General features: G+C 39.0%; 1 protein-coding gene across 1 annotated transcript in view; it reads right to left on the reverse strand.

Annotated features, from left to right (window-relative positions):
- Positions 1-24,797, reverse strand: part of CTNNA1 (catenin alpha 1) — a 185,987-nt gene that overhangs the window by 23,002 nt on the left and 138,188 nt on the right. The window contains exon 10 of the mRNA XM_003782153.2: positions 9,777-9,869. Coding sequence (XP_003782201.1) covers positions 9,777-9,869 — 93 coding nt within the window. The remainder of the gene's footprint in view (positions 1-9,776; positions 9,870-24,797) is intronic.

The following is a 24,797-nucleotide window of genomic DNA, read 5'->3' on the forward strand; positions in this document are numbered from 1 at the left end:
CCCGAGCCACAGGTGCCAAGCCGGTAAAAATGATTCTTAAGAGAGCCAAGTAATCGTGGGGCAGGGAATTAATTATATGTTTTAAACACTTTCTATTACAAAGAGAAAAGTACTCTCTTTGTTCTATAACCTATCTCATGGGGGTGGTAGAGGGGAGCACCTTGCTCACGGTTAATTTGCTCTTTTGGATTACAGAACTGTCATTTAATAAAATTAAATACTCATTTCTGGCTCTTAACTAAATTTGGAAAAAAAGATACTTTCTTAATGTACTATACTTTAAATAATCATCCAAAATGATACTGGTGAAACTGTAAAATTATTTACGTTTGCAATCAAAGTGTTATTGACTGGAACACCTACCGTCACCATTAGTTAAATAATAACAGAATGGCCTTTCTAGCCAATGAAATAAGATGAGAAATAGAAATAACAGAAAAAGCTGTTAGCAAGGAGGTGACCTTTGTTATGTAGATAATTGAAGTGTATCAATTGAAAACTCTTAAAATTAATAAGAATTCATTAATATAGCTAGAGATAATATAAATATATCAAAGCTCTTCTATGTATCAGAAAAAATACAAAATGAAGAATGTCAATCTTCATAAAAGCAATAAATATACATGTGGGATTAAATCTGTAAAGAAACCAGAATGCTAGCCAGGCGTGGTAGCTCATGCCTGTAACAATAGCACTCTGGAAGGCCAAGGTGGGTGGATTGCTTTAGCTCATGAATTCGAGATCAGTCTGAGAAAAGCAAGACCTCTGTCTCTACTAAAAAATAGAAAAGGGCACAGTAGCTCATGCCTATAACCCCAGCATTTTGGAGGCCTGAGCTCACAGGTTCAAGACCAGCCTGAGCTAAAAGTAGCCAGGTGCTGTGGTAGGTACCTATAGTCTCAGCTACTTGGGAGGCAGAAGCAAGAGAATCACTTGAGCCCAAGAGTTTGAGGTTACTGTGAGCTATGATACCACAGCACTCTACCGAGGGCAACAACATAAAACTCTGTCTCGAAAAAAAGAAAAGACAGAAACCAGAATGACTATAAAGTTTTATAAGTTAACGTAACTTTTCTGAATTGAGCTGGAATAAATGAAAACATATGCCACATTTAGAAGTAGGAAGAATAACACATTTATTCACAAATTAATATAGAAAAAAATAAGAAAATCATGAGCATAGAGAACAAGGATAAGGACAAATGGTCAACAGTCAAAATAAAACTAAAGCAATTAACAGAGTGTTCTGAAATGAGAACCTGTGACATAGCAGGACTTAGTGCAGCGGTTCTCAACCTGTGGGTCGCGACCCACGGGAACTGTATTAAAGGGCTGCGGCATTAGGAAGGCTGAGAACCACTGACTTAGTGTATGATAAAAGTGAAATCACAGATCAGTATAGTATACTGGTTTTACATCCAGGAGACTATTTGGAGAAAAATAACATTATAGCCTCCCTTCACATTTAATTCATTTACAGTCCACTTTATCTGTATCCTGTGTCACCATGTGTACCAAATACATCATGTATATGAAGTCATCATTACTACCTTTATATTCTAAGATTGTTTCCAGATGAGGAATTAAAAATAAACCTAGCAGAATGTATTCATCTATTGATTATTTAACTACAAAAAAAGGATCCATGTCTTAGAAACTTAGTCAACATACAAATTTGACTATGTCTACTTTTAAATACATATTATAAATTAAATATGTGCGTATGTAATGTTAGGTAAATCAGGTAGAACACTAAAACACCAGCAGGAAAATAGGGAAAGACATGGACAGCTTGCCTAAAATGAAGAATAAATGACTAAGAAATAACTGGGGGGAAGTTACTTGTTAATTAAAGAAATGCAACTTAATGGTACTATTTTTGCTCATCAAATTTGCAAGTAGCCCCAAAATAGGCATTACTATTATATTAATATGGCAACTTGTAAAATGCTGCTATTGGCTTGAGCCCACCTACAATGTTGTGTGAAAGTGGCAAAAGCGGACATCTTTGTCTTGTTTCTGATGGTAAGGAGATAGAATTCAGTCTTTCACCATTATATATGATGTTAAGCTATTGATTTTTCATAGATAGCCTTATCAGGCTGAGGAAGTTTTCTTCTATTCCTAGTTTGCCAAGTGTTTTTATCAGGACTAGATGTTGGATTTTGTCAAATACTATTTCTGTTTTATTTCCATCATTGTGGCTATTTCTTCTTTGTCTCCTCATCAAGAGATGAACCCAGCTACTTACGGTTATTTGATCTTTGACAAGCCAATTAAAAACATTCAGTGGGGAAAAGATTCCCTATTTAACAAATGGTGCTGGGTGAATTGGCTGGTGACCCATAAAAGACTGAAACTGGACCCACACCGCTCACCATTAGCTAAGATAGACTCTTACTTGATTAAAGATTTAAACTTAAGACATGAAACTTCAAAAATACTAGAAGACAGTGCAGGGAAAACTCCTGAAGAAAGCAGCCTAGGCAAATATTTTATGAGGAGGATCCCCTAAGCAACTGAAGCAGCATCAAAAAATACACTACTAGGACCTGATCAAACTAAAAAGCTTCTGCACAGCCAAGAATACAGTAGGTAAAAGCAAGCAGACAGCCCTCAGAATGGGAGAAGATAACCAGAATCTACAAAGAACTCAAACATATTAGCAAGAAAAGAACAAGTGATCCCATCTCAGGGTGGGCAAGGGACTTGAAGAGAAACTTCTCTGAAGAAAACAGGTGCACAGCCTACAGGTACACATGAAAAAATGCTCATCATCCTTAATCATCAGAGAAATGCAATTCAAAACTACTTTGAGAGATCATCTAACTCCAGTAAGATTAGCCCATTATCACAAAATCCCAAAACCAGAGATGTTGGCATGGATGTGGAGAAAAGGCAACACTTATACATTGCTGGTGGTGGGAATGCAAACTAATACGTTTCTTTTGGAAAGATGTTTGGAGAACACTTAGAGATCGAAAAATAGACCTGCCATCGATCCTACAATTCCTCTACTAGGCAGCCTTAAAGAAAGATGAAGACTTCACCTCTTACATGCTCCATGGAGCTGGAACATCTTCTTCTTAGCAAAGTGTCTCAAGAATAGAAGAAAAAGAATCCAATGTACTTCAGTCTTACTATGAAACCAATTTATAGCTTTCTTATGAAAGCTATAACCCAATTATAGCCCAAGAAGAAGGGGAAACGGGAGAGGGAGGGGAGAGGAGAGGAGGGGAGAGGGGGAGGATGGGTGGAGGGAGAGTAGTTGGTGGGACCACACCTACAGTGCATCTTACAAGGGTACATGTGAAATTTACTAGGTGTAGAATATAAATGTCTTAACACAATAACTAAGTGCCTCGAAGGCTATGTTGACCAGTTTGATGAAAGCATTTGAGATTGTGTGTAAAGCTAGCACATTGTACCCCATGATTACATTAATATACAGAGCTGTGATTTTATAAAAATAGAAATAAAACATCTTGGTCACTCTACTTCAAGTGGATTCTTGAAGTTGCAGATAGCAAAAGAACTCTATTTGTCCTAATCTGGTCATTCTCTCCCCTCTTCCAATCTGGATGCTAAATGAGTCATTGTTTTATACTTTTGTCAGCATTCTCACTGCAGTTTATGATACTGCTGCCTATTTAAAGGAGATGAATGCAATCAAAAGAGAGGGCTACAGATTCCTATTGCTATATCTACACATTTACCTGGATCTGTGCCTTATACTGTCTTAGCTCCTTTAATTATGGTTGTTCTCTCTATGCTTCCATCTTAGATCCATCTATCCACTTGTGTGCTCACTGGATCTCAATGCCCCCTTGATCTCCAAAACATTTTGTTCTAGCAATTTTCCCCTCTCTATTCCATGTTATCAAAATTTCTTCTCTACTGAATTACTTTAATCATCATGAAAAACATAACATAATAAACTATCTTAAAAAAAACACCCCCCCCCCAGTAGCCTCACCCAACACCTGCAAAATCCTTACATAAAACCCAGGAGTTATTGTTATATTCAATTCCTTAATTCTCTCTTGAACCCACTCTAGGCAAGCTTATCTCCCTTAAACTATACCCAAACTTCTCTTGTCCAAGGTCATATATGACCTCTAAATGTTGCTTAATCCAAGGATCAATTCTCAATTCACATTCTGCAACCATTTGGGCATGAATAACTTCCTAGAAACATTTTTTCCACTTGGCTTCTAGGATATAGCCAGGATGTTCTTCCAGTCTCAACTCTTTCTCAGTCTCCTTGCTAGATATTGCTCATCTCTCCAAACTCTACCTGTTAGAAAACCCCAGTTCAGATCCCAGACCTTTTTTTCTCTATGTATACTCACTTCCTTGGTGACCTCATCTACGCCCGTGGTTTTAAGCACCACGTATGTGCTAATGAATCTCACATTCATACATCTAGTTTACATCTCTTCCCTGAATGTGACACTGCATCTTGGGTATCTAATGACCAATTCAAAATTAACATATCCAAAATCGAGCTCCTTATCTCTTCCCCTAAGCCACTCCCTCCTTACCAAAATAAATGGCAACTCCATCATTCCAGCTGCTCAGTCTCAAAACTCTGTTCTTTTCCCTGACTCTTCTTTTTCTCTCTTCATACTCTTCTTTTTCTCTCTCTCATCTTTCAGTAAATTCCACCTTTGAAATATATCCAAACTCTAACCAGTGCTCACCACTCCCACTGGACTTTTGCTTGAATTACTATAATACCATCTGTTTTAATCTCCTATTGCTTTTGGAACAAATTACCACAAACTTAGTGGCTTAAAACATCACAAATGTGAGAATGCTCTTGTCCCGCTGCTCAGGCGCCAACACCTGCCAGGTGGATGTCCTCCTCACCAGCCTATCTCTGATGTGCCGTGGAGGGCTGTCCTGGGCCCATGCAGATGCCAATCACCAGCTCAGGCTCTGGTATCCCACTGTGCTGCCCTCTGTGTGGATGCCTGCCTCAACATCTTGGTGTGCTGACATCACTCTGCAGGGAGCCCCACTATGGGGACAACATCCTCACCTTACCTGACTCTGACTCTCTATGTTCAGGAGAATATTTGCAGTGAGGAATGACGGACTACATTTTCTAATGCACATGTGTGCTTAATTAAGTGGTTGAGATGTATTTCAAAGACTAAAACAGAATAAATAATATATGTTTGGAGGAAAAGCATTTCGTGGATTTGAAGTTTATTAAACTGTGTGCAAAAGCTTTAAAAAAAATCACAAATGTATTATCTTAGAGTTCTGGAGGTCAGCAGTCCAAAAAGGGTCTTATAGAGTTAAAATCAGAGCTGTGTTCTTTCTGGAGGCTCTACTCAAACATACAGTCCTCAACTTTTCCCAATTCCAGAGGCTGCTCGCATTCCTTGGCTTCCAACTTCTGCTTCTATCATATCTCCTTCTCTGCCTCTCTCATATAAAGATACTTGTGATTATGTCAGGGGCCTACCTGAATAAGATAATCTTCCCATCTAGAGATCCTTTATATTTATCGCAGCAAAGTCCCCTTTGCCATATAAGGTCATATCATCACAAGTTTGAGAAATCAGGAAATGGACAACTAAGGGGGGGCATTCTTCTGCTTACCACCTCTTCAGCTTCCTAAAGGGCCTCTCTGCTTCTATCCTTCCTCAAATTAGTCAGAGAGATCTTGTTAAAGTCTAAGTTAGACCATGTTATCCCTCTAAACTCAGAACCTTTCAGTGGCTTCCCATCTCACTCAGACTAAAAGCCAAAGGCCTTACATTGGTCCTACACCATCCAAACTTCCTTTTGATATTTGTTATCCCTTCTCAAAGACTTTGCACTTGCTGTTCCCTCTGGTTGAAGCACTCTCTCCTCAAGACAACTTCCATGGCAACTCTGTCATCAGTAATTTCTTTCAGGTCTTTTTCTTTTTTGTTTTTGAGACAGAATTTCACTCTATTGCTCATTCCAGGTAGAGTACAATGGCGTCACCATAGCTCACTGGAATCTTAAACTCCTGGGTTCAAGTGATCCTCCTACCTCAGCTTCCCGAGTAGCTGAGACTACAGGAATGTGCCAAGTTGCCTGGCTCACTTTTTTATTTTTAGTAGAGATGGGGTGCTCAGGCTGGTCTTGAACTCCTAAGCTCTAGTGATCCTCCCACCTTCCCAGAGCACTAGGATTACAGGCTTCAAATACTTAATTCATCCCTTTTCTGGATTTCCAAGAAAGGCCATGCAAGAAACCAGGCTATATGAATTATTAAAGTGCCAGATTTGTATTAAATGTGCGATGCTCGTTCTTATATAATGAACTAAGAAAACTAAAATGTTAAAAGTGAGATAATCTCCAAAATGTCCTCTTCTGATTTTAAAGACACAATTATCAGAAACCTACTACTGCTAGCAAGGTTTTGGTGGTATTTTAGTTTTATTTTCCTGGCCAGCACCAAATGGTTTTGGATTTGAAAACCAAAATATTGAAAGCATTGAGTATAGTCTAAGACTTGAGTACATCCACAAGTAAGACATCATGTCTGGAATAGGAAAGTACAGATGGAGGTCCTCCCTTCATCCCCAAAACACTTTGGAAACTGTTTCTTTGCAAAAAGTCATGAGGCTGGGTACCTCTGCTTCAATGGAAATAGTCCCTTTCTGATGAACAGAGTAAAACAGTGCTGTGAAATGCAAAGAGAGCTGATCTACTGCCTTTTATATTAACAATAATAGCAAATCACCAACAATGTGAGTGTTTACCCCCACCAATGCCAGCAACAAAATATAACCCCTTTCAGGTTTATCTTCCTCAACTCAATTTTAATATCTCAAATACTAAAGATGCTTAGCTGTGAAAAAGTTGGTACCTCAGAATGGACTTTCACATTTCTAAGAGTTAATTTGCTACAGAATAAACTGAAAAATGAGGATGAAAATGGCTCTAGTGGTTGCATCTATCATTTCTCTCCACCAGAGAAGAGCAATGGGGTATAGGAGTCCATTCCAAAGTAAAGGTGAGGCCACAGAAAAGCAGCCCCCAGCAAAGAGGAGAGGGTTGCCTAACCTGGACAGGAGGTTGGTGTACCCTGGAAACACTGAGGTCTATTCTACACTGTGGACAGATGTCAATGGAAGCTTTACTATAAAGAAACATGCACTTTGATATAATACTTGTTAATGTGTGGCTATATGCCACAACATATTAAAACACTATCTTAAATGCCTAGTGAATTAACTAGTCTAGTTATTTCACTAACTTGTTGATTATTTAACTTGGCTAGATAATGGAAAGAGGTATCTCAAGACTAGGACATCCAGTGCATGTGATCACTGCCTTTATCAAGCTGAAGGAGGAGAGGCCTCTATAATCAAAGTCCTCTTCCTCAGGGGAACAGCCACTAGCTACTTTGAATGAGAGTTCCTTTAAGCATGAAACACATGGGCCAGGTTAGGCCAGATGTCGCTCACAGAATAATCTGATTTGCCTCCCTCAAAGATTTGAAATGGTCATCAATTGTTTTGTGGGTTTTTTGTAGTTTTTTTTTTTTTTTTGGCCAGGGCTGGGCTTGAACCCACCACTCTCCAGCATATAGGGTCAGCACCCTACTCCTTTGAGCCACAGGTACCACCCAGTTATCAATTGTTTTAATTGAGATTTGACAGAAAAATCAGAATGGCTGATGTTTCCTTAAAAGTAACAAAAAAGTAGCCTGTTACGATGGCTCATGTCTATAACACCAGCAATTTGGGAGGCTGAGGTGGGAGGATCACTTGACGTCAGGAGTTTGGCCAGCCTAAGCAACATAGAGAGACTTATCTCTAAAACCAAAAGAATAGAAAAATTACTAACTTGTCAGCTGTGGTGGCACATACTGATACTCATAGCTACTCAAGAAGCTGAGTTGAGAGGGTCACTTAAGCCCAGGCATTGCAAATTGCAGTTGAGTTAGGATGGTGCCATTGCACTCCAGCCTGGGCGACACAACAAAACAATGAAAAAATCTGGCAATAATAGGCTGGAGTGGAGTCACAGGTGCCTCAAGGAAAAACAAGCGCATGCTATTCAGTCGGCCATTATCATACCTGCAAACACCTATTTTAATTTGGCATTACTAAACCTGCCCAGGTCCTGTGCATAACAGTTTGTGAACAAGGCTAGGAACAAGTCCAGATGAGGAGCTAGAGAATAATTACATCCAGAGAAATACCTTTTTATCCAGGTCATATACCCAATGCCAAATAATGGGCTGGGCAATTTCTGTTTTCACAAAAGAAGTTAAACTGCAAAAGAGGAAGTGCAATGTGCTTTCTGATGGCAAATTCAAACTCAGGAGACAGCCTAGCCACACATGATTTCTGCTTTCCATCATTTTTATTAGAATCTACTAGACTCCCCATGTGATTTTTCTTCCTAGACTTTAAGATCACTTATATAAATACTCTTGGTAGGTGTGTTAAGTGTATGTTACCATCTGTTTCTACAGATACATCAAGTGTTATTGCTTTTCAAGCATTTCAAAACCAAAGGAGAACCAAAGACATTAAAAACAAAGTGCTGATAGGGTAAAATGGCAAACTTGAAGAAAGAATGCCAAATCTTTAGAAATCAATGTTTTGTACAACTTGGTTATCCATGAACTTTCTGAAGATGATGGCTAAATCCTTTTCACTTACTATCTATATCAATGACTAGCAGATTTCATTACTTGATTAAAGCTAGGAAAATAGGCTGGGTATAGTGGTCATGTACTTGAGCTTGGGACTTGGAGGCTGCAATAAGCTGTGATTGGGCCACTACACTCTAACCTGAGTGACAGAGGCATGTGCCGCCAGTACTCTCTCTCTCTTTTTTTTTTTTTTGCCGTTTTTGGCCAGGGCTGGGTTTGAGCCCCCACCTCCAGCATATGGGGCCGGCACCCTACTCCTTTGAGCCACAGGCACCGCCCCCAGCTAATTTTCTTTTCTTTTGTGGTAGAGATGGGGTCTTGCCCAGGCTAGTCTCAAACTCTTGGTCCTGAGTGATCCTCCTGACTTGGCCTCCCAGAGTGCTAGGATTATAAGGCATGAGTCACCGTACCTGGCCCCAGTAGGCCATTGTAAGTGGAGAAAAGCTCTTGAACTTTTACTTCAGTGCTGGCTGAATTAAGTTATTAACATCTGTACCATAAGGCTGTTTTATTACACTGCAGAGTAAAGGGCGTAGGTCTTGAATCCAATTCCTTCCAACACAGAGACCCAAATACTAGCCATTAAAATGAAGTGTAGGTGCTCAGCGCCCGTCGCACAGTGGTTTCAGTGCCAGCCACTTGGAAGACTAAGGCAAGAGAATAAGAATCTTAAGCCTAGGAGTTAGAGGTTGCTGTGAGCTGTGACGCCAAAGCACTATACTGAGGGCAACATAGTGAGACTCTGTCTCAAAAATAAATAAATAAAGTATGTGCAGGAGAATAGCTGTCATACTTTCAGGATGTAGGGTAACCATCATGGTTCCAGGACTTCTCCATGTTGCAAATAGCCCTCCCTCAAGGATGGTATAGACTGGGTAATATGGTCACTGCCTTCTCCCCTTTTCCATGCTTTCTTAATGTAGGGCAAGGAGGAAGTAACTTGTAATCCCTTAAGGAAATGTCACTTAATGTTAAATATAAAATTTTCCAAACTATATAGATTCTATGTCAGATTTGTCCCTAAGACTTTTATCTAAAATCCTAAAAACAAACAAAATAAACCTTACCTCTAATCAAGATTCAATTTGGTTATAGTGTAACCACTGCAGTTGTACTTTACCTGAGGACAGAGGGCTTCTAACTGGCTTGCAGACATTCGAACAAGCTTTACGCCTTCTTCATTGTTTGAGATGGAACAGGCCAAGTTGGCAACCTATAAACATAAAAAGATCTTTAAATATTTTTCTCTTTTGACTGCTAAAGAAAATAAGCACATACCTACCTAACCCAACCCAACCATTCTAGAACAGATGGCAAAAGCACGAATGATACTCCATTTCTCACAGATTGATCATCTGCTTAGGAAGACACTCAAACTCTACACTGAACAAGCTATACAGACTCATAATGCACATCACATTATAGGGTGGGGGCAGAACCTTCAAAGATCCCAGGGCCTATAACTCACAGGTTTTGCATGGCCTCTATTCTGCTTTAAAAAGAGGTTCTTCTGATGTGGGCAATATTGCAAAAAAAGCTGAGGGACTAAAGGCCTCAGGAGATAACTCTTTCATCCTCAAATAAAGATGTTCTGTAACTATTCTTGAAGGAAGAAAATAAAAATTCTAACTTACCATTCTCATTTGACAGGTAAATGGATGCTTCATTTAAGTCAAGATGAGCTTTATTTGAATAGAAGGCTATTTTTTAAAATAAAATTTGACATGAAGAGAACTTCAAGATGGATTCAGGGCCATCCTCATCAAAAATGGAAAAAGAAACAGATAATGTTCCATAGTTAAGAGCAAACTGTCCTTCAACTGAGTTCTCAAAAACATTGACAGCTGGACTCTTTCTGGCCAATGCTGCTTAATCTGAACTAAAATCTTTACCTTCCCATCCAGTCATCTCAGTGATATAGCCCATGTAACCAGGTAATCTTTCTACGTTGTGTCGTACTTCCTTTGCCGAAGCTCAGCCTGTGCTAACAACGTGGCTAAGAAGAGACTGCTGAGGCTATCCATGTTTCTAAATGATCAGGCTTGCCAACTCCATTAGCAATACCAGCACCCAACTGAATACATGCTGCTGGGAGACATCTTTACCCCAGTTGCAAATTGAGTTATGAATGATAAAGGCGTAGGAAGCTGACTATCAGAGGCACTTTCTGGGAATTTAAATGCCAGAGTAAACAAGGGCAATAACAATAATCTTTGATTTCTACTCCTCCACCCAACATAAGCACATAAAAGCACAAGAAAAATTATACACTATTATAGCAGTTGTTTGTAGTGTTACAGATAAGGATTACCAGCTTTAGGTAAGACTGCTAACTATCAGAATCCTGCAATGCCTAATCACAAGGAGAAACAAAGGAAGGAACATGCAATTTACACATAAAAATTTAAAGAAATAGAAAAGTCAGATCTCTAATGTTTATGGAGACTTCAAAATCACTAACATTTATACTCCCTGAAGCTTATAATTCCACCTTTTGCGGTCAACTAGACCTGAGCAAAGATTCATTTCTCTTTAGGATGACAATCTACAGACATGGCTATAAATTTCTATTATTTAAAAAAAATCACTGCAAAATATGACCTAAGCTAAATTTTGTAAAGCATAAGACTTTAAAAAAAAAATGTACATATTGTCAGACTACATGAAGGAGAAAGGTTATATTAGATATATTTGTGAATAGTAGTCTACAGCCCCTATTGCTTTACTGCCTTAAAGCAGCATTCTGAAAACAAATATAAAATTTGATGTGATCACTGAATTAATCAACAGTTTGACAAAAATCCTCAGTGAGGTGAGTGCACTAATGCCCTCTACCCCACCCACTCCCATCATTTATGGAGGCCAGCCAAAGGTCTGATTCAAGACAGTCATTACTAAATTACTAGTACACCCTTATGTCAACTTATAGTCTCTCAATTTTATGAATCCTTAAAACTAAAAAAAAAAAAAAATTAAAAGGCAAAAGATTATATAAGTATTCTCTAATACAAATCATATCTGAGGGTGACAGTGGTGTGTGGCTAAGGCTAAAACAGCTGACTTCTTTAAACCATCTTTTCTGCTTCCTGATAGGTATCCTAACAAAATAAAAGTTGTAGAAGTCTTGCTCATTATTTTCTTTTGAGACAGAGCCTCAAGCTATCCCCCTGGGTAGAGTGCTGTGGCATCACAGCTCACAGCAACCTCCAACTCCTGGGCTCAAGCGAGTCTCCTGCCTCAGCCGCCCAAGTAGCTGGGACCACAGGCGCCCGCCGCAACGCCTGGCTATTTTTTGGTTGCAGCCATTATTGTTGTTTGGTGGGTCCGGGCTGGATTCGAACCCGCCACCTTAGGTGTATGTGACTGGCACCTTAGCCACTTGAGCCACAGGTGCTGAGCCTTGCTCATTATTTTCAAAAGCACTTCTGATAATGTACTAATGAAGCAGTAATGTTCTATAAGAGCATACTGCCTGTTTCAGGAGGCCTGCAAGGAGGAAATGGGTCACTGACACTCTTCTCTGGATGAATGAGCTTCAATTCACCCCCCAGGGACAGGGCTACTCATTTCTAACAATGACAAATGTGCAAATGTAACATTTTGGCCACAGTTCTCTGAAAAGCTAACCTTACATGCTAGTGCCAGGCCTGACAATAGTGAAAAGAGAGGGTAAGAGGAGGGGCTTCCTAAATGCCTCTTTCTGTGGAAAATGTGGGGCTCTAGTAATCTGGGATAGTAGTTAATACTTATACTAAGGAAGATTTTAAAGTTTGAATGAAAAATACTTGCAGTAGCTAACTTCCACAGAGAACCCAGCAGAACTGAGCAATGGGGAACATCTCTAGGTGTTATGAGAATGAATCATTAATACATCTTTGCTACCACAGTTACTTGTGCATTAGTAAAATGTCTCTAAAATGTCACTAAAATGTCTCTAGTTCTGTTAATCCAAGAGGTGGGCTATGAATGACACCATGACCACCGGCTTTGAGAACCCTTTTTTTGTACCATCTGTGCACATCTTTTGTGTGTAGAAGATTTCAGAAAACTTGCAAACCTCTGTTTTCCTCAGCAGTAGCTAAACTACTAAACTACTGAGGAAAAGACTTACAGCCTGACTATGTCAAATCAAAAAATATGACATCTGTACATGACAGGAAAGACATTTAGGAAAGCTCTACCTTTATGCCACAATGAATTGATTATATTTACTTAAATAAAATCTATTAAATAGGCCAGGTGGTAGCTATAATCCCAGCACTTTAGGGGACTGAGACCAGAGTACTGCTTGAGGCCTGGAGTTTGAGATCAGACTGGGCACTATAGCAAGACCCTTCAGCTTCTTGGCAGGCTGAGGCAGGAAGATCGTTGGAGTTGAGGAATTGGAAATTACAGTGCATTATAATCACACCATTGCACTACAGTCTGGGCAACAGAGCTAGACCTTGTCTCTGTAAGTTAATAAATTAATTAGTTAAAATAAACTAAAATAAGATTTATTACACAAAGTGTTATCTTGGAAAAATATCCCCCTATTGACTAGTTTCCTCTCTTACACAATGGGTTGATGATTTGCATAAGTCAAAGTTGTTTATTTCCTTCAGTAACTGCTCCTGGTTTCATGTCTGGCTCAGTTATACAACTGCACATCATCCTACAAACTTTGTAGGAAGACAAGATAAGGTTGTATTCTTCATAATAAATTAACGACCTATTTTCACAGCACCTTATACCTGTTATAGAGAGGAACAAGTGAGAAGAGCTTTGGGACAGACTTTTAAGTCTAAATAGTGACACCACAATATAGGTAGCATGCCAGAGGGGTGAAGCTTAAAACATACATCTCTTTCCACCTGCCCTTGTGTCAAGCTACCACTTGAGTTTTCTTCTTTAAAATGATCTTAACTCCTAAAAGTGAAAAGAAAAAAAAGAAGAATGTTTTCAAACTTGTTCTGCACATAAAAATTCCCAAACACAGGTGGTATAAATTTCAGAGTTGCTCAAGAAGTTTTTAACAATTACTCCCAAACCTAAAGAGGAAATGATGATGGAACAGAGGTTAAGCTTCCATTTTCTAATTTCCAGGGGAAGGTGTTGGCCATCTTACTAGTAGGAACAAGATTATCTTACTGAAAAAAATAATTATGCATAGATGATAGAAAATTCACAAATCCCAAAACTGGATTGAGGTGATGGCCACACAGTTCTGTAAGCTTACTAAAAATCCTTGAATTGTGCACTCAAAATGGGTGAATTTTATGATATGTAAATTATATACCTTAATAATGCAGGGGGGGGGGCGGTTAACAGCCACATACCAATGGGGGTATCCAGGATCCTTCTGTTTTCACATGTTCCTGACCTGTACTCCCATTAGTATGTGACTGGTAAAAGCTATTCAAGTGAGAAACTGAGAAAAAATTTCAGAGGCTAGAAAAGCGAAAGGAGAAATTCAGAGAGGCAATCTAAAACTAAAAATAGTGTTCACTTTTGTGGGGGAGTTGAGGGAAAATACCATTCCATGATCAGAACTTTGGTTTTTAACCAGCCAATGCCAAGGCTTTCACAAGGTAGACACCTTAGGCACAGAGCTAGACAGCCAGAAGTTAACAATTCCAATGAAAGATTCAATTAAAGAAAAAGTGACCATGAAGAGGAACAGAGTAGGATACTCGCCAATCTCAGCATGCAATCAAGGAGGACGGGAAAACTCCCACACCCTACCCCAGATTCTACCCAAAGCTGGCCCTCTACAAGAGTACAAGTACAGAATTTACATTATCTATATGTATATGATGTATACAAAGGCCTGAAAATGTTTTAGGTTTAGAAGGTCATGCATTAGTAGTACCCCTAAGCAACTGGCAGAAGCAAACATAATTGAAATTTTCCTAATGGAAGATAATCTAAACCTAGGCCTCAAAGAATTCCCATAACAAAATGCCAGGAATATGGACTCATAATGAAAAAACACAGACACAGAAAGGATACAAGAAAATAAGCCATCTTGGGCAAGAATAAGCAAAACAAACACCTGTGTAGTCATATCCATAATGAATGCAGCTACTCAAATGATCAAAACTAGAATATTTCTTTTGTTAACAAAAATGAGAGTATATAAAGAAAAAGGCACTCTAAAAATGACTAGTCACATATGAAAAGAATCAAAATAGAATTTCAAGGAAAAACTAACAATTTCTACCCCTTCTAGAAATTTATAATATTGACTAAATACTGCTGAAAAGAGAATTAGTAACCTGAAAAGTCAAAACGAAAAAATTACTACAAACAAAATATTTTTTGTGATATGGAACATGCGGAAGCCATAAAAGAAGTTAAGAAGCAAGATGGATTGTGAAAGTCTCTCAGTGAGCTAGGAATTTCAGAAGGAAAGAACACAGAACGAGGGGATGATAATATTGAAAAAGATAATGGCAAAAAAATTTTTAGACTAGATGAAATGTAATTTATAGGCTTGAGAAGAAAAATTCCAAATAGGGTAAATAAAAAGAAATGCACACTTAGATAAACTGTAATGAAGCTGTGAGATAACAAAGACAAGAAGACTTTTTAAACAGCCAGAAAATAAATATAAATTATCTATAAAGAAAGGATAGCAAAATTGACTGTGAACTTCTCATAGCAACAATGGAAGCCAGAGACAAGGAAATAATATCTTTGAGTAACTGATGAGGTCACCCCAAAACTATACTAATAAAATTATTTTTTGAAGAATTAGGGCAATGCTCAGCACCTGTAGCTCAAGCGGCTAAGGCGCCAGCCACATACACTGAAGCTGGCGGGTTTGAATCCAGCCCAGGCCGCCAAACAACAATGATAACTATAACCAAAAAACAGGCGGGCATTGTGGCGGGTGCCGGTAGTCCCAGCTACTTGGGAGGCTAAGGCAAGAGGATCACTTAAGCCCAAGAGTTTGAAGTTGATGTGAGCAGTGATGCCACCGCACTCTACCCAGGGGGACAGCTTGAGACTCTGTCTCAGAAGAAAAAAAAAAAGAAATTAGGGTAAAATAAGGATATTAAAACAAAAAACAAACAACCTAAGAGTATTTACTCCTAACAGATCTCTCCTTCCCCCCAACTAAAGAAGTTTCTAAAGAATATATAGTCCAGGAAGAAGGGGAGTGATCCCAGAAGGCAGCTTAATTCACAGTAAGAAATGGGAAGCAAATATATCAGGTGCACAAATTTAAGCAAAGTCTAAAAAAAAATGGAACAAAACAATTACAATATCGTTTAACTCATGGGTCTAAAAATTAGAAGAACTAAAATACTGGACAATAAAAATATTTAAGTTGGAGAGTGACTGAAATTAAAGTATTTATGATTCTTGCATTGTTTCAGTTAAGAGGAAATGATTAGCCTCAACCTGTGAGTGAAACATGCTAAAACAGGCTAAAATAGCCAGTTTCTACTAATAAAACAGACAAGTGTGTGACTTCCAAATAAATAAAAGGAGGTGGGGCCTAGACTAATCCAAAAGAGGGAAGGACAGTTAGAAATAAAGAAGGGGCCTCGGTGCCTCTGGCTCAAGTGGCTAAAGCGCCAGCCACATACACCTAAAGTGGCAAGTTTGAATCCAGCCTGGGCCCGCCAAACAACAATGATGGCTGCAATCAAAAAACTAGCTGGGCGTTGTGGCGGGCGCCTGTGGTCCCAGCTACTTGGGAGACGGAGGCAAGAGACTCGCTTGAGCCCAGGAGTTGGAGGTTGCTGTGAGCTGTGATGCCACAGCACTCTACCCAGGGGGACAGATTGAGGCTCTGTCAAAGAAAAGAAATAAAGAAGGAACAGAAACAGGAATGAGAGAGAATAAAACGCAATAATTTTTTCACATGTCACCTCAGTACAATCTAAGCTACATTGTTAAAATATATATATACTACATAAAATACATATTTATTTTAGGAAGAGGCAGAATATAAATTTAAGCATCACTAATAACAGATAAAATACAGGATTAGAAATAGTGAATTTATTGAAATATGATAAAAGATTTTTGAACAGCGTGGCTATTTGTTATTTTTTAAAAGGGCTTCATTTGTAATCACCATTCAAATGATCTTGTAATCATTTCCATTTACATGGTACTATCATATGGACCACTTTGAAAATTCTCTATTTCTATTTTACCTAATCTTATCAGTAAAGGTAGAAAAGGTGCCTATCTATCCATTAGTCCTTCAGTTCCAAAGATGAGGAAACAGGAAGACCTATTCCTGTTTTCTGGAACTGTGAAAAGGTGGGGCACAATGCTTCCTTAATCAATCATGCTTACTAATGCTCAAAAGAAAAGAGGAATCTTGATGCCCCTTAAGAGAATAAGGGTCATCCAAATGTCTTTGTTTGATCATTCCAAAATTTGATTAGGTGGTAAAATTCAATCAAAAAAGCTTATCCAGGGCCAGGTGCCATGGCTCACACCTATAATCCTAGCACTCTGGGAGGCCAAGACAGGTGGACAGCCTGAGCTCACAGGTTCGAGACCAGCCTGAGCAAGAGTGAGACCTCGGCTCTAAAAATTGCTGGCTATTGTGGCAGGCACAGTAGCAGGTGCCTGTAGTCCTACCTACAGGCTGAGACAAGAGAATCGCTTGAGCCCAGAGTTTGAGTTTGCTGTGAGCAATAATGCCACAGCACTCTACTAAGGGTGACAAAGTGAGACTCCGTCTCCAAAAATAATAATAATAATAATAAAAGAACCAAGCAGTCAAATCAGTAAGATCATATGTCATTCACTGCCTTATGAATTAAGAACCAAAAAGTGGGTAGCACTTTGGGAGGCCCAGGCGAGAGGATCACTTGAGGCCAGGAATTTGAGAGCAGCCTGAACAAGGAGCAAGATCCTGTCACTACAAAAACTATAAAAATTAGGCCTGGCATAGTAGCTCATGCCCATGATCCTAGCACTCCGGGAGACTGAGGGAGGAGGAAAACTTGAGCTCAGGAGTTCAAGACCAGCCTGAGCAAGAGTGAAATGCCAATCTCTACTAAAAACAGAAAAAACTGGCTGGCATAGATTAAGGTAGGAGGATCGCTTGAACCCAGGTGTTTGAGGTTGCAGTGAGCTATGATGGAACCACTGCACTCCAGCCTAGGTGACAGAGACTCTACCTCAAAGAAAGAAGAGAGAGAAAGAAAGAAAAAAGAGAGAGAAAGCAAGCTAGCTAGCTTGTTTGGGGTTAAGGTGTTTTTAAAAAGCACATGCAAAATACTTTTATCTCACATAGCCTCATGCATCTGAACATACAGACTCTCAAAAATGTTAAAAAGCTCAATATGCTTAGAATTCTTCAGGAATCTAAGGTCAGCATTTCCCCCAATGATATCTGACTTCTTGTCTGAAAACATCCTACAGTCCTAGAAAATTGAATGTTCATTTAATTTGCTTTTTGCCAGAATTTCAGCCTAGTAGCATATAGAAACACTGAGAAAATACCCAAGATGTCATAAATATATAAGGTCAGTGTATACTTCAAATGTTTCTTACAGAGCTTTCTTCAAGCCACTTGACCACACATTACTGGCACACACAGAGTAAAAGTTATAATGCAGATCATTTAATTTGTAGTTAAAATACACATTTCAAACCAATAAAGCCATATCCTATGACATCCCAGATAAAGGGAAATACTGGGGGTGGCAGACACACAGGGAGGCAACAAGTAATGATACTACAGTTTAAAAGCATGCCAGTTACATTCACTTTTTGGTTCTTAATTCACAAGGCAGTGAATGAGATACGATCTTATTGTAGCAAATTCATTATAATAAGAGGCATATTCTTCTACAATGTCTAAGGCTGCGGGGAAAGGGATACTAAACGATATGTGATTTTTACAGGGAGGATTTCATGAATGGCATTTTCCTTATTTCATTCTCACAATTTATAAAACTGAAGGACGTGGAAGAGAGCAAAATCATAGGTAAAATCCATTGCTCTTTAGTTATTAAGCTGCTCACAGCCAAAGGAGGTGGACAAGGCATAAAGCATTTAAAAATGCGACATGGGTGTTGCTTTATTGACAAAAAGGTTAATATTTCTGACAGCAAATAAGTTTTTCATCTTAATACACTTTAAATTGAAGAGCAACATAAAGAAATCATTAGCTGGAGAGTCAAGTCTTAAAAGGTGTTATCATAAACCTGAAGCACAGCCTTGCCATTTTATAAACAGATGAAAAGTCCTCAGTGCTATTTATACTCCAGATCAGAAGAAATGGTAAAGTGAAGAGTCATCCAGCTCACCAATACTGGCCTTCAGCTCCTGCTCCCCCTACTCACTGGCCTTGGGGACACAAAACATCTACACAACCTTCACTTAAGAAACATAACTTCAATACCATGTGGGGAGTTACTGGGTTCTAACAACTTTGGTACGAGGCAGTCAGAGGTCCTAGCCAGACCCTTAGAAAACAATAGTTAAGAGAGGACTCATGCTAAATATTCTGCTATTTGCTTTTAAATACAATCATAAAAGTCATTTTAAAAGAATCCAATAGATTACTAGCACCACAAAGACTCACTGATACTATGCATACTTAGAGGGACTAGAGTGATAAGAGGAATTTGCTTCCATTAATAAAACCCAATAGTATGTGGTTTTTATTCTCAAAACAAATTGTGTATTTCTACAATATGATATACACAGAAGCCATCATAAAACAATTCCATTTCTTTTTTATTTTATTTTACTTTTAATATAGGGTCTCACTCTGTCACCCAGGTTGAAGTACAGTGGAACAATCGCCGCTCACCATTAACCTTGAACTCCGGTCTCAAGCGATCTTCCTGCCTTTGCCTCCCAAAATGCTGGATTACAGGCATCTCATCCAACAAAACAGTTCCATTTCTGAGGGGGTGTTATCCCTAATACTAATGAGTAACCATAAATACATTTGACGCAACTTTTATAAGACACCTCCAATTAGAGCACAGACAGGTGTCCTCAAACTGCAGCCCACATTTATCCAGTGTTTTTGCCGCTGCTGCCTGTCCTGCTTAGCAGCCGACTCGTCCCGGGGCCCGTAGTCCGGCCCTCCAATGGTCTGAGGGACAGTGAACTGGCCCGCTGTTTTAAGTTTGAGGACCCCTGGTATTTGGTCTAGGGGGAACGTGTTTCTTTTAAAGCAATTCATGAGACTTCCAAAAACCAAGTTAGCAAGACCCAACAAATTGGCTCCAAATTTATTTCATTGAAGTATTAAAATGCTACAGAAATAACAGCTTTTGCTCAGCTTCCATTTCAAATGCTGATAAAAGGGATAACTTTTTTTTACATATTACCTCAGTTCAATTTAAATTATATTATACAGTACCCTAAACTCCATAAATGCATCAATGTACAAAGTTATGATTTAATAGAAAATAATTTCAAAAAGTAATTATACAAAATACATATTTATTTTGATTATATCTCTTTCTCTAGAAGATCATCTTTATGTGGGTAGGGATTTCTGTCTTATTCACTATTATATCTCTAAGTCCTAGAACAGCAACCAGGACATATTAGGAACTCTATACATACTTGTTATAAGAATCTTGTTATAATTTTTCTCTCCCAAAGTGCCAGAATTACAAGTGTGAGCCACCACTTCATTCCCCAAAATTTTCCCATAATTTCCACATTCTAAAAGATTTCACAATTCATCCTCACATATACATTATACGGTATGATGCATTACATTGAACTTTTGTATAAATACAACAAATACTCTAAAATAAGGTAAAGTTCACTAACACTGCTATTGTCATAATGGAGAGCTCTGCATTTCTCCAATTTTACTCAGATCACTGAGTAAGAATCTTTGTGGATGGTGGCCCAAGAATCTAAATGTTGAGCACTTGGGTGCCCCGAATGTTTATAAACTTTGGGAACCAATAGGTTCATTAATCTAATTGCCAGTGAGTGCCTACTATATTCTCACAAAATTTACATTCCATTGGGGTGTGAGGAAGGGGCCAAACAAATAAAAAAAATTAAACAAATCCAATAATTTTAGATAGTAAGAAGTACTCAAAGGATATAAAGCAAGTTGACCAGATGGAAAGATGACTACTGGAAGATGGGACAGAGGGGATGAGGGACCCAGGAACATCTCTCTATGGAGGTAACATTACATATTTAGGCATGGTTAAAGAGGAAGAACTACTTAAACATGGGAGGGAGGGAGACACAGGACTAAAGGCAGTTACAAAGGCAGAGGGAACCCTATGGGCCATGGTTAAAAATAGGGATTTTTAAATTTTATTACAAGTCTGCCTAGAAGCCACAGAGTTAAGTGGCTGGGGGAAGAAGGAAGGATTGGTTCTGAAGTAAAGAAATGGCAAAATCTAATATAAAAGGACGGTGTTGACTCTTCTGAAGAAAGAGGCTGGAGAGGGAAAAGAGTATAAGCCAAAAAAAAAAAAAAATTATATATACATCCGTAAAGAGGCTGCTTCAAAACTCTAGTGAGAGATGTAGAATGGACTAGGGAGGTAATCAGACGTGTAGCATGGACTAGGGAGGTAATCAGAGAAGTTTACTTAGAAAAGCAGAAGTCGCCCTTAAGCTTTATTTTAGAGAACATTTTTTATTTTTAACTAATTAATTTATTTTTTTTTGAGACAGAACCTCAAGCTGTCACCCTGGGTATAGTACCGTGGTATCACAGCTCACAGCAACCTCCAACTCCTAGGCTCAAGCGAGTCTCCTGCCTCGCCTCCCACGTAGCTGGGACCATAGGCGCCCGCCACAACGCCCGACCATTTTTTGGTTGCAACCATCATTGTTGTTTGGCAGGCCTGGGCTGGATTTGAACCCGCCAGCTCAGGTATACGTGGCTGGTGCCTTAGCTGCTTGAGCCACAGGCACCAAGCCAGAGAACATTTTTTAAACATCAGATTGGTTAAAAGATATTTTAAAAAAGAAATGACATGGGCTTATAAATAGCCAGCCAATAACAGGAAGAACAATTCCAGCAGCAATCCTGGTAAAACATTTAGGATGCTATATAGAAGAGGATTTACACATCACAGCGGGAATCTATGATTCCATGAGAAAAGAACCACTCACTCTGGTATGAAGAGATGGACCCAATTCCCTGGGAAGAACAGAAAACATGACTCAGAAAAGAGAGCTTCCAGAGAAAAGGAAAATTCAAATAAAGCAAATAGCACCAGATAACAGATGTGGTGATCACTGGGTAATGGCTATGAAAAACAATCTACTTAAAGCTACAGGAAATAGACCTTCTCTGTCCTACCTCTTCCATGTGGTATTTATGGCTCTATAGTATGCTAGGCTGGCTTGTGTGGCCAAGCTACCTAAAAAGCATGCATTCCACATACCTTTAAGATGAGATAAGTTGTATATTATATAATTTGGTCATTATCATGGATTCTGATGAGAGAATCTCCCAGTGTTTGGAATTTCAGTAGTGATAATGAGAGTTCCCGCTATTCACGGCAAGCCCTGATCATTCATGCTAATTAGATGATTCAGGATAGGGGAATAACCATGTGATTAGAGGACTGGAGCTTTGAGGTTAGCATATCCTACGTTTGGGGAGAGGAAGGTACTGGAGATTGAGTTCAACTACATTTTTATCTAAGAACTTATACCTACATAATGAAACCATAATGAAATCCCAATAAGAACACTGAAACTCAGTGGAATTTCTTAGTTAGAGAATCATTAGTGGGACATGAGGATGGTGGGTGGGTGTCTGGGAGGACAGACTCCACTGGGAGGGCATGTAGAAGCTGTACACTTGAGACCTTCTCAGAATCCACCCTAGGTGGTTTTGTATCCTTTATAGTAAAATGTCCTGTAAATTGTCCTAGTGATTTATTAAACCTGAGGTGGGTTGTGCGAACCCTGTAGATTTGCAGCCAGTTGGTCGGAAGTATAAGTGGCCTAGGGACCGCTGAACTTGCAGCTGACATCTGAAGTGAGATCAATCTTGTTAGAGGCTATGCCATTAACCTGTGGGGTCTTTACTAACTCCCAATGGTTAATGTCAGAACTACATTGTCCTATTTTAGGAGGACCACTTATTGTAAACACATCTGGTGGAATTCTCAGTGGCTACACAATCTGAACCTCTCCTTCCTTGCCAGAGGCTTATTACCACTAGCCCTGCCCAGCTTTAATATAGTACACTTACTACTCTAATACCCCAGGGAAAATGGCAAATAGCCGCTAAAATCAAAGCTGGCCTATAGGCATTTACTCCATAAGAAAGATGTCAAGAGATCAACAAAATACTCACAATGAAGTATTTTATCTTTGCTTAAAATAAGTGTCAGAGAGTGGTGTCAAATTGTTTCATTATAATACAAAAGTGGTAGGAAAAAAGCAGCTTTGTTATTAAAGAATAAATTTCTGCCTTGAGTCAGGAACTTGAGGCTTCTCTAATACTTTAAAAACTCATTTCCTTTTGGGTGGTGCCTATAGCTCAGTGAGTAGGGTGTCAGCCCCATAATACCAAGGGTGGTAAGTTCAAACCCAGCCCTGGCCAAAGTGCAACAACAAAAAAATTAAAAAGAAAAACAAACTCATTTCCTTTTAATTAACATATGCAATTATTTCTATGTATGTGTGTGTGTGTTAGTATCACTACTACCATAAATATAATTTAACTGTTTGCAGAATGGGACCACAAAGACTGTGGCTATGCTTCAAGCAATGAAAAGCCATGTGTCAATATATAAATAATATATGTAGGGGTGGAGGTCATGGAGAAGGGAAAGCAGTGGGAGAGTGGTCAGAACTGAACTGTGATGAGGAACACCAAACTCGAAACTCTAGGAGCCCTTGGTTAGAGATGTTCAGAATTAAATAAAAAGTATCAGCTAGGGGAAAGTTCCCAGAGCAATGTCTCCAACACCACCTGGCCCACTAAACATTTTATTGGTGGTTAAGCAGTCTACTATGCCCACAAAATCAAGTACACAGCCCTCATTAATGAAGGCACAAAAGCCAGATAAAAAACTTAAGTTACGCAACTTCTCTAAGTCTCAGTTTCCTTCCTAAGAAATGTTATGGACAGTAAGTGTATTTGCACATAACTGGTATACAGTATGTACTAAGCAAGTGTCAGCTCTCTTAGGGTGAAAGTGAATGCAGCCGGCCCTAATAAAGGGCCCACCAGCTCTAGTACAGACAAGGACTGTCCTCTGTTCAGCTGCCACACCAAGCCCTTTACTATGGTGATATCCAAGGCCTTAGGCTGACAGTATCCTTTCTTCCTGCCATGCAGATAAACTTTCTAATACACAGACTGCTTAGGAGATTGGCTTCCTAAACATGATTTTTATAAATCTGGAGATTATACCAGTTAATAGAAATAACTCCAAGGTCTAGAAAATAATTTAAAGAGGCTTATTCTGGGCCAAATGTATATGACTGGCCCCAGAGTACATGGCCTCAAGAGGTCCTGGGAATATGTGTCTCATTAGCTGAGTTACAGTTTGGGTTTATACATTCATGGAGACAGAAATTAAACATAAGATCCTAGGTCAACATGTAAAGAATATACATTGGTTTGGCCAGAAAATGCAAAATATCTTAGAGGGTCGGGAGCTTAGAGAGACCTTACAAGTTATAAGTGGGTTTAAAGATTCTTTGATGTTTAACTGCTTAAAAAAATGAAGCTTTGTCTGAAGCCCTGGAATGTTTCAACTGATAAAGATGTCTGTTAGTCAGAGACAAGTCATACAACATTGGACTCAAGTGATCTGTTAAGTAAAATAAATTGATGATATGCAGGTATGGTTAAAGCTTTATCTTATATGGCTTTAAGCCTGTTAATGACTTAGTGTGTGTGTGTGTGTGTGTCTATTTTTTTTTTTTTTGCAGTTTTTGGCCAGGGTTGTGTTTTGAACCCACCACCTCTGGCATATGGGGTTGGCGCCTTACTCCTTTGAGCCACAGGCGCTGCCCTGATTTAGTATCTTTCTGTTACAAAGAGTTAACTATAACTGTAAAAGGGAGAGCACATGACAAGGTATGTCTGACCTCCCTTACCCTCAGACCATAACGTGGTGTTGACCAGCAATTTTGTGCAGAAACTATCCATGTTATCGGGTAACTCACGACCAGTCAGCAATGTGTTAAAAACTTTTTTTTTTTTTTT

Source organism: Otolemur garnettii, unplaced genomic scaffold (genome assembly GCF_000181295.1).
Source record: "Otolemur garnettii isolate 467f Iridium unplaced genomic scaffold, OtoGar3 scaffold00003, whole genome shotgun sequence".
NCBI classification, from domain to species: domain Eukaryota; kingdom Metazoa; phylum Chordata; class Mammalia; order Primates; family Galagidae; genus Otolemur; species Otolemur garnettii.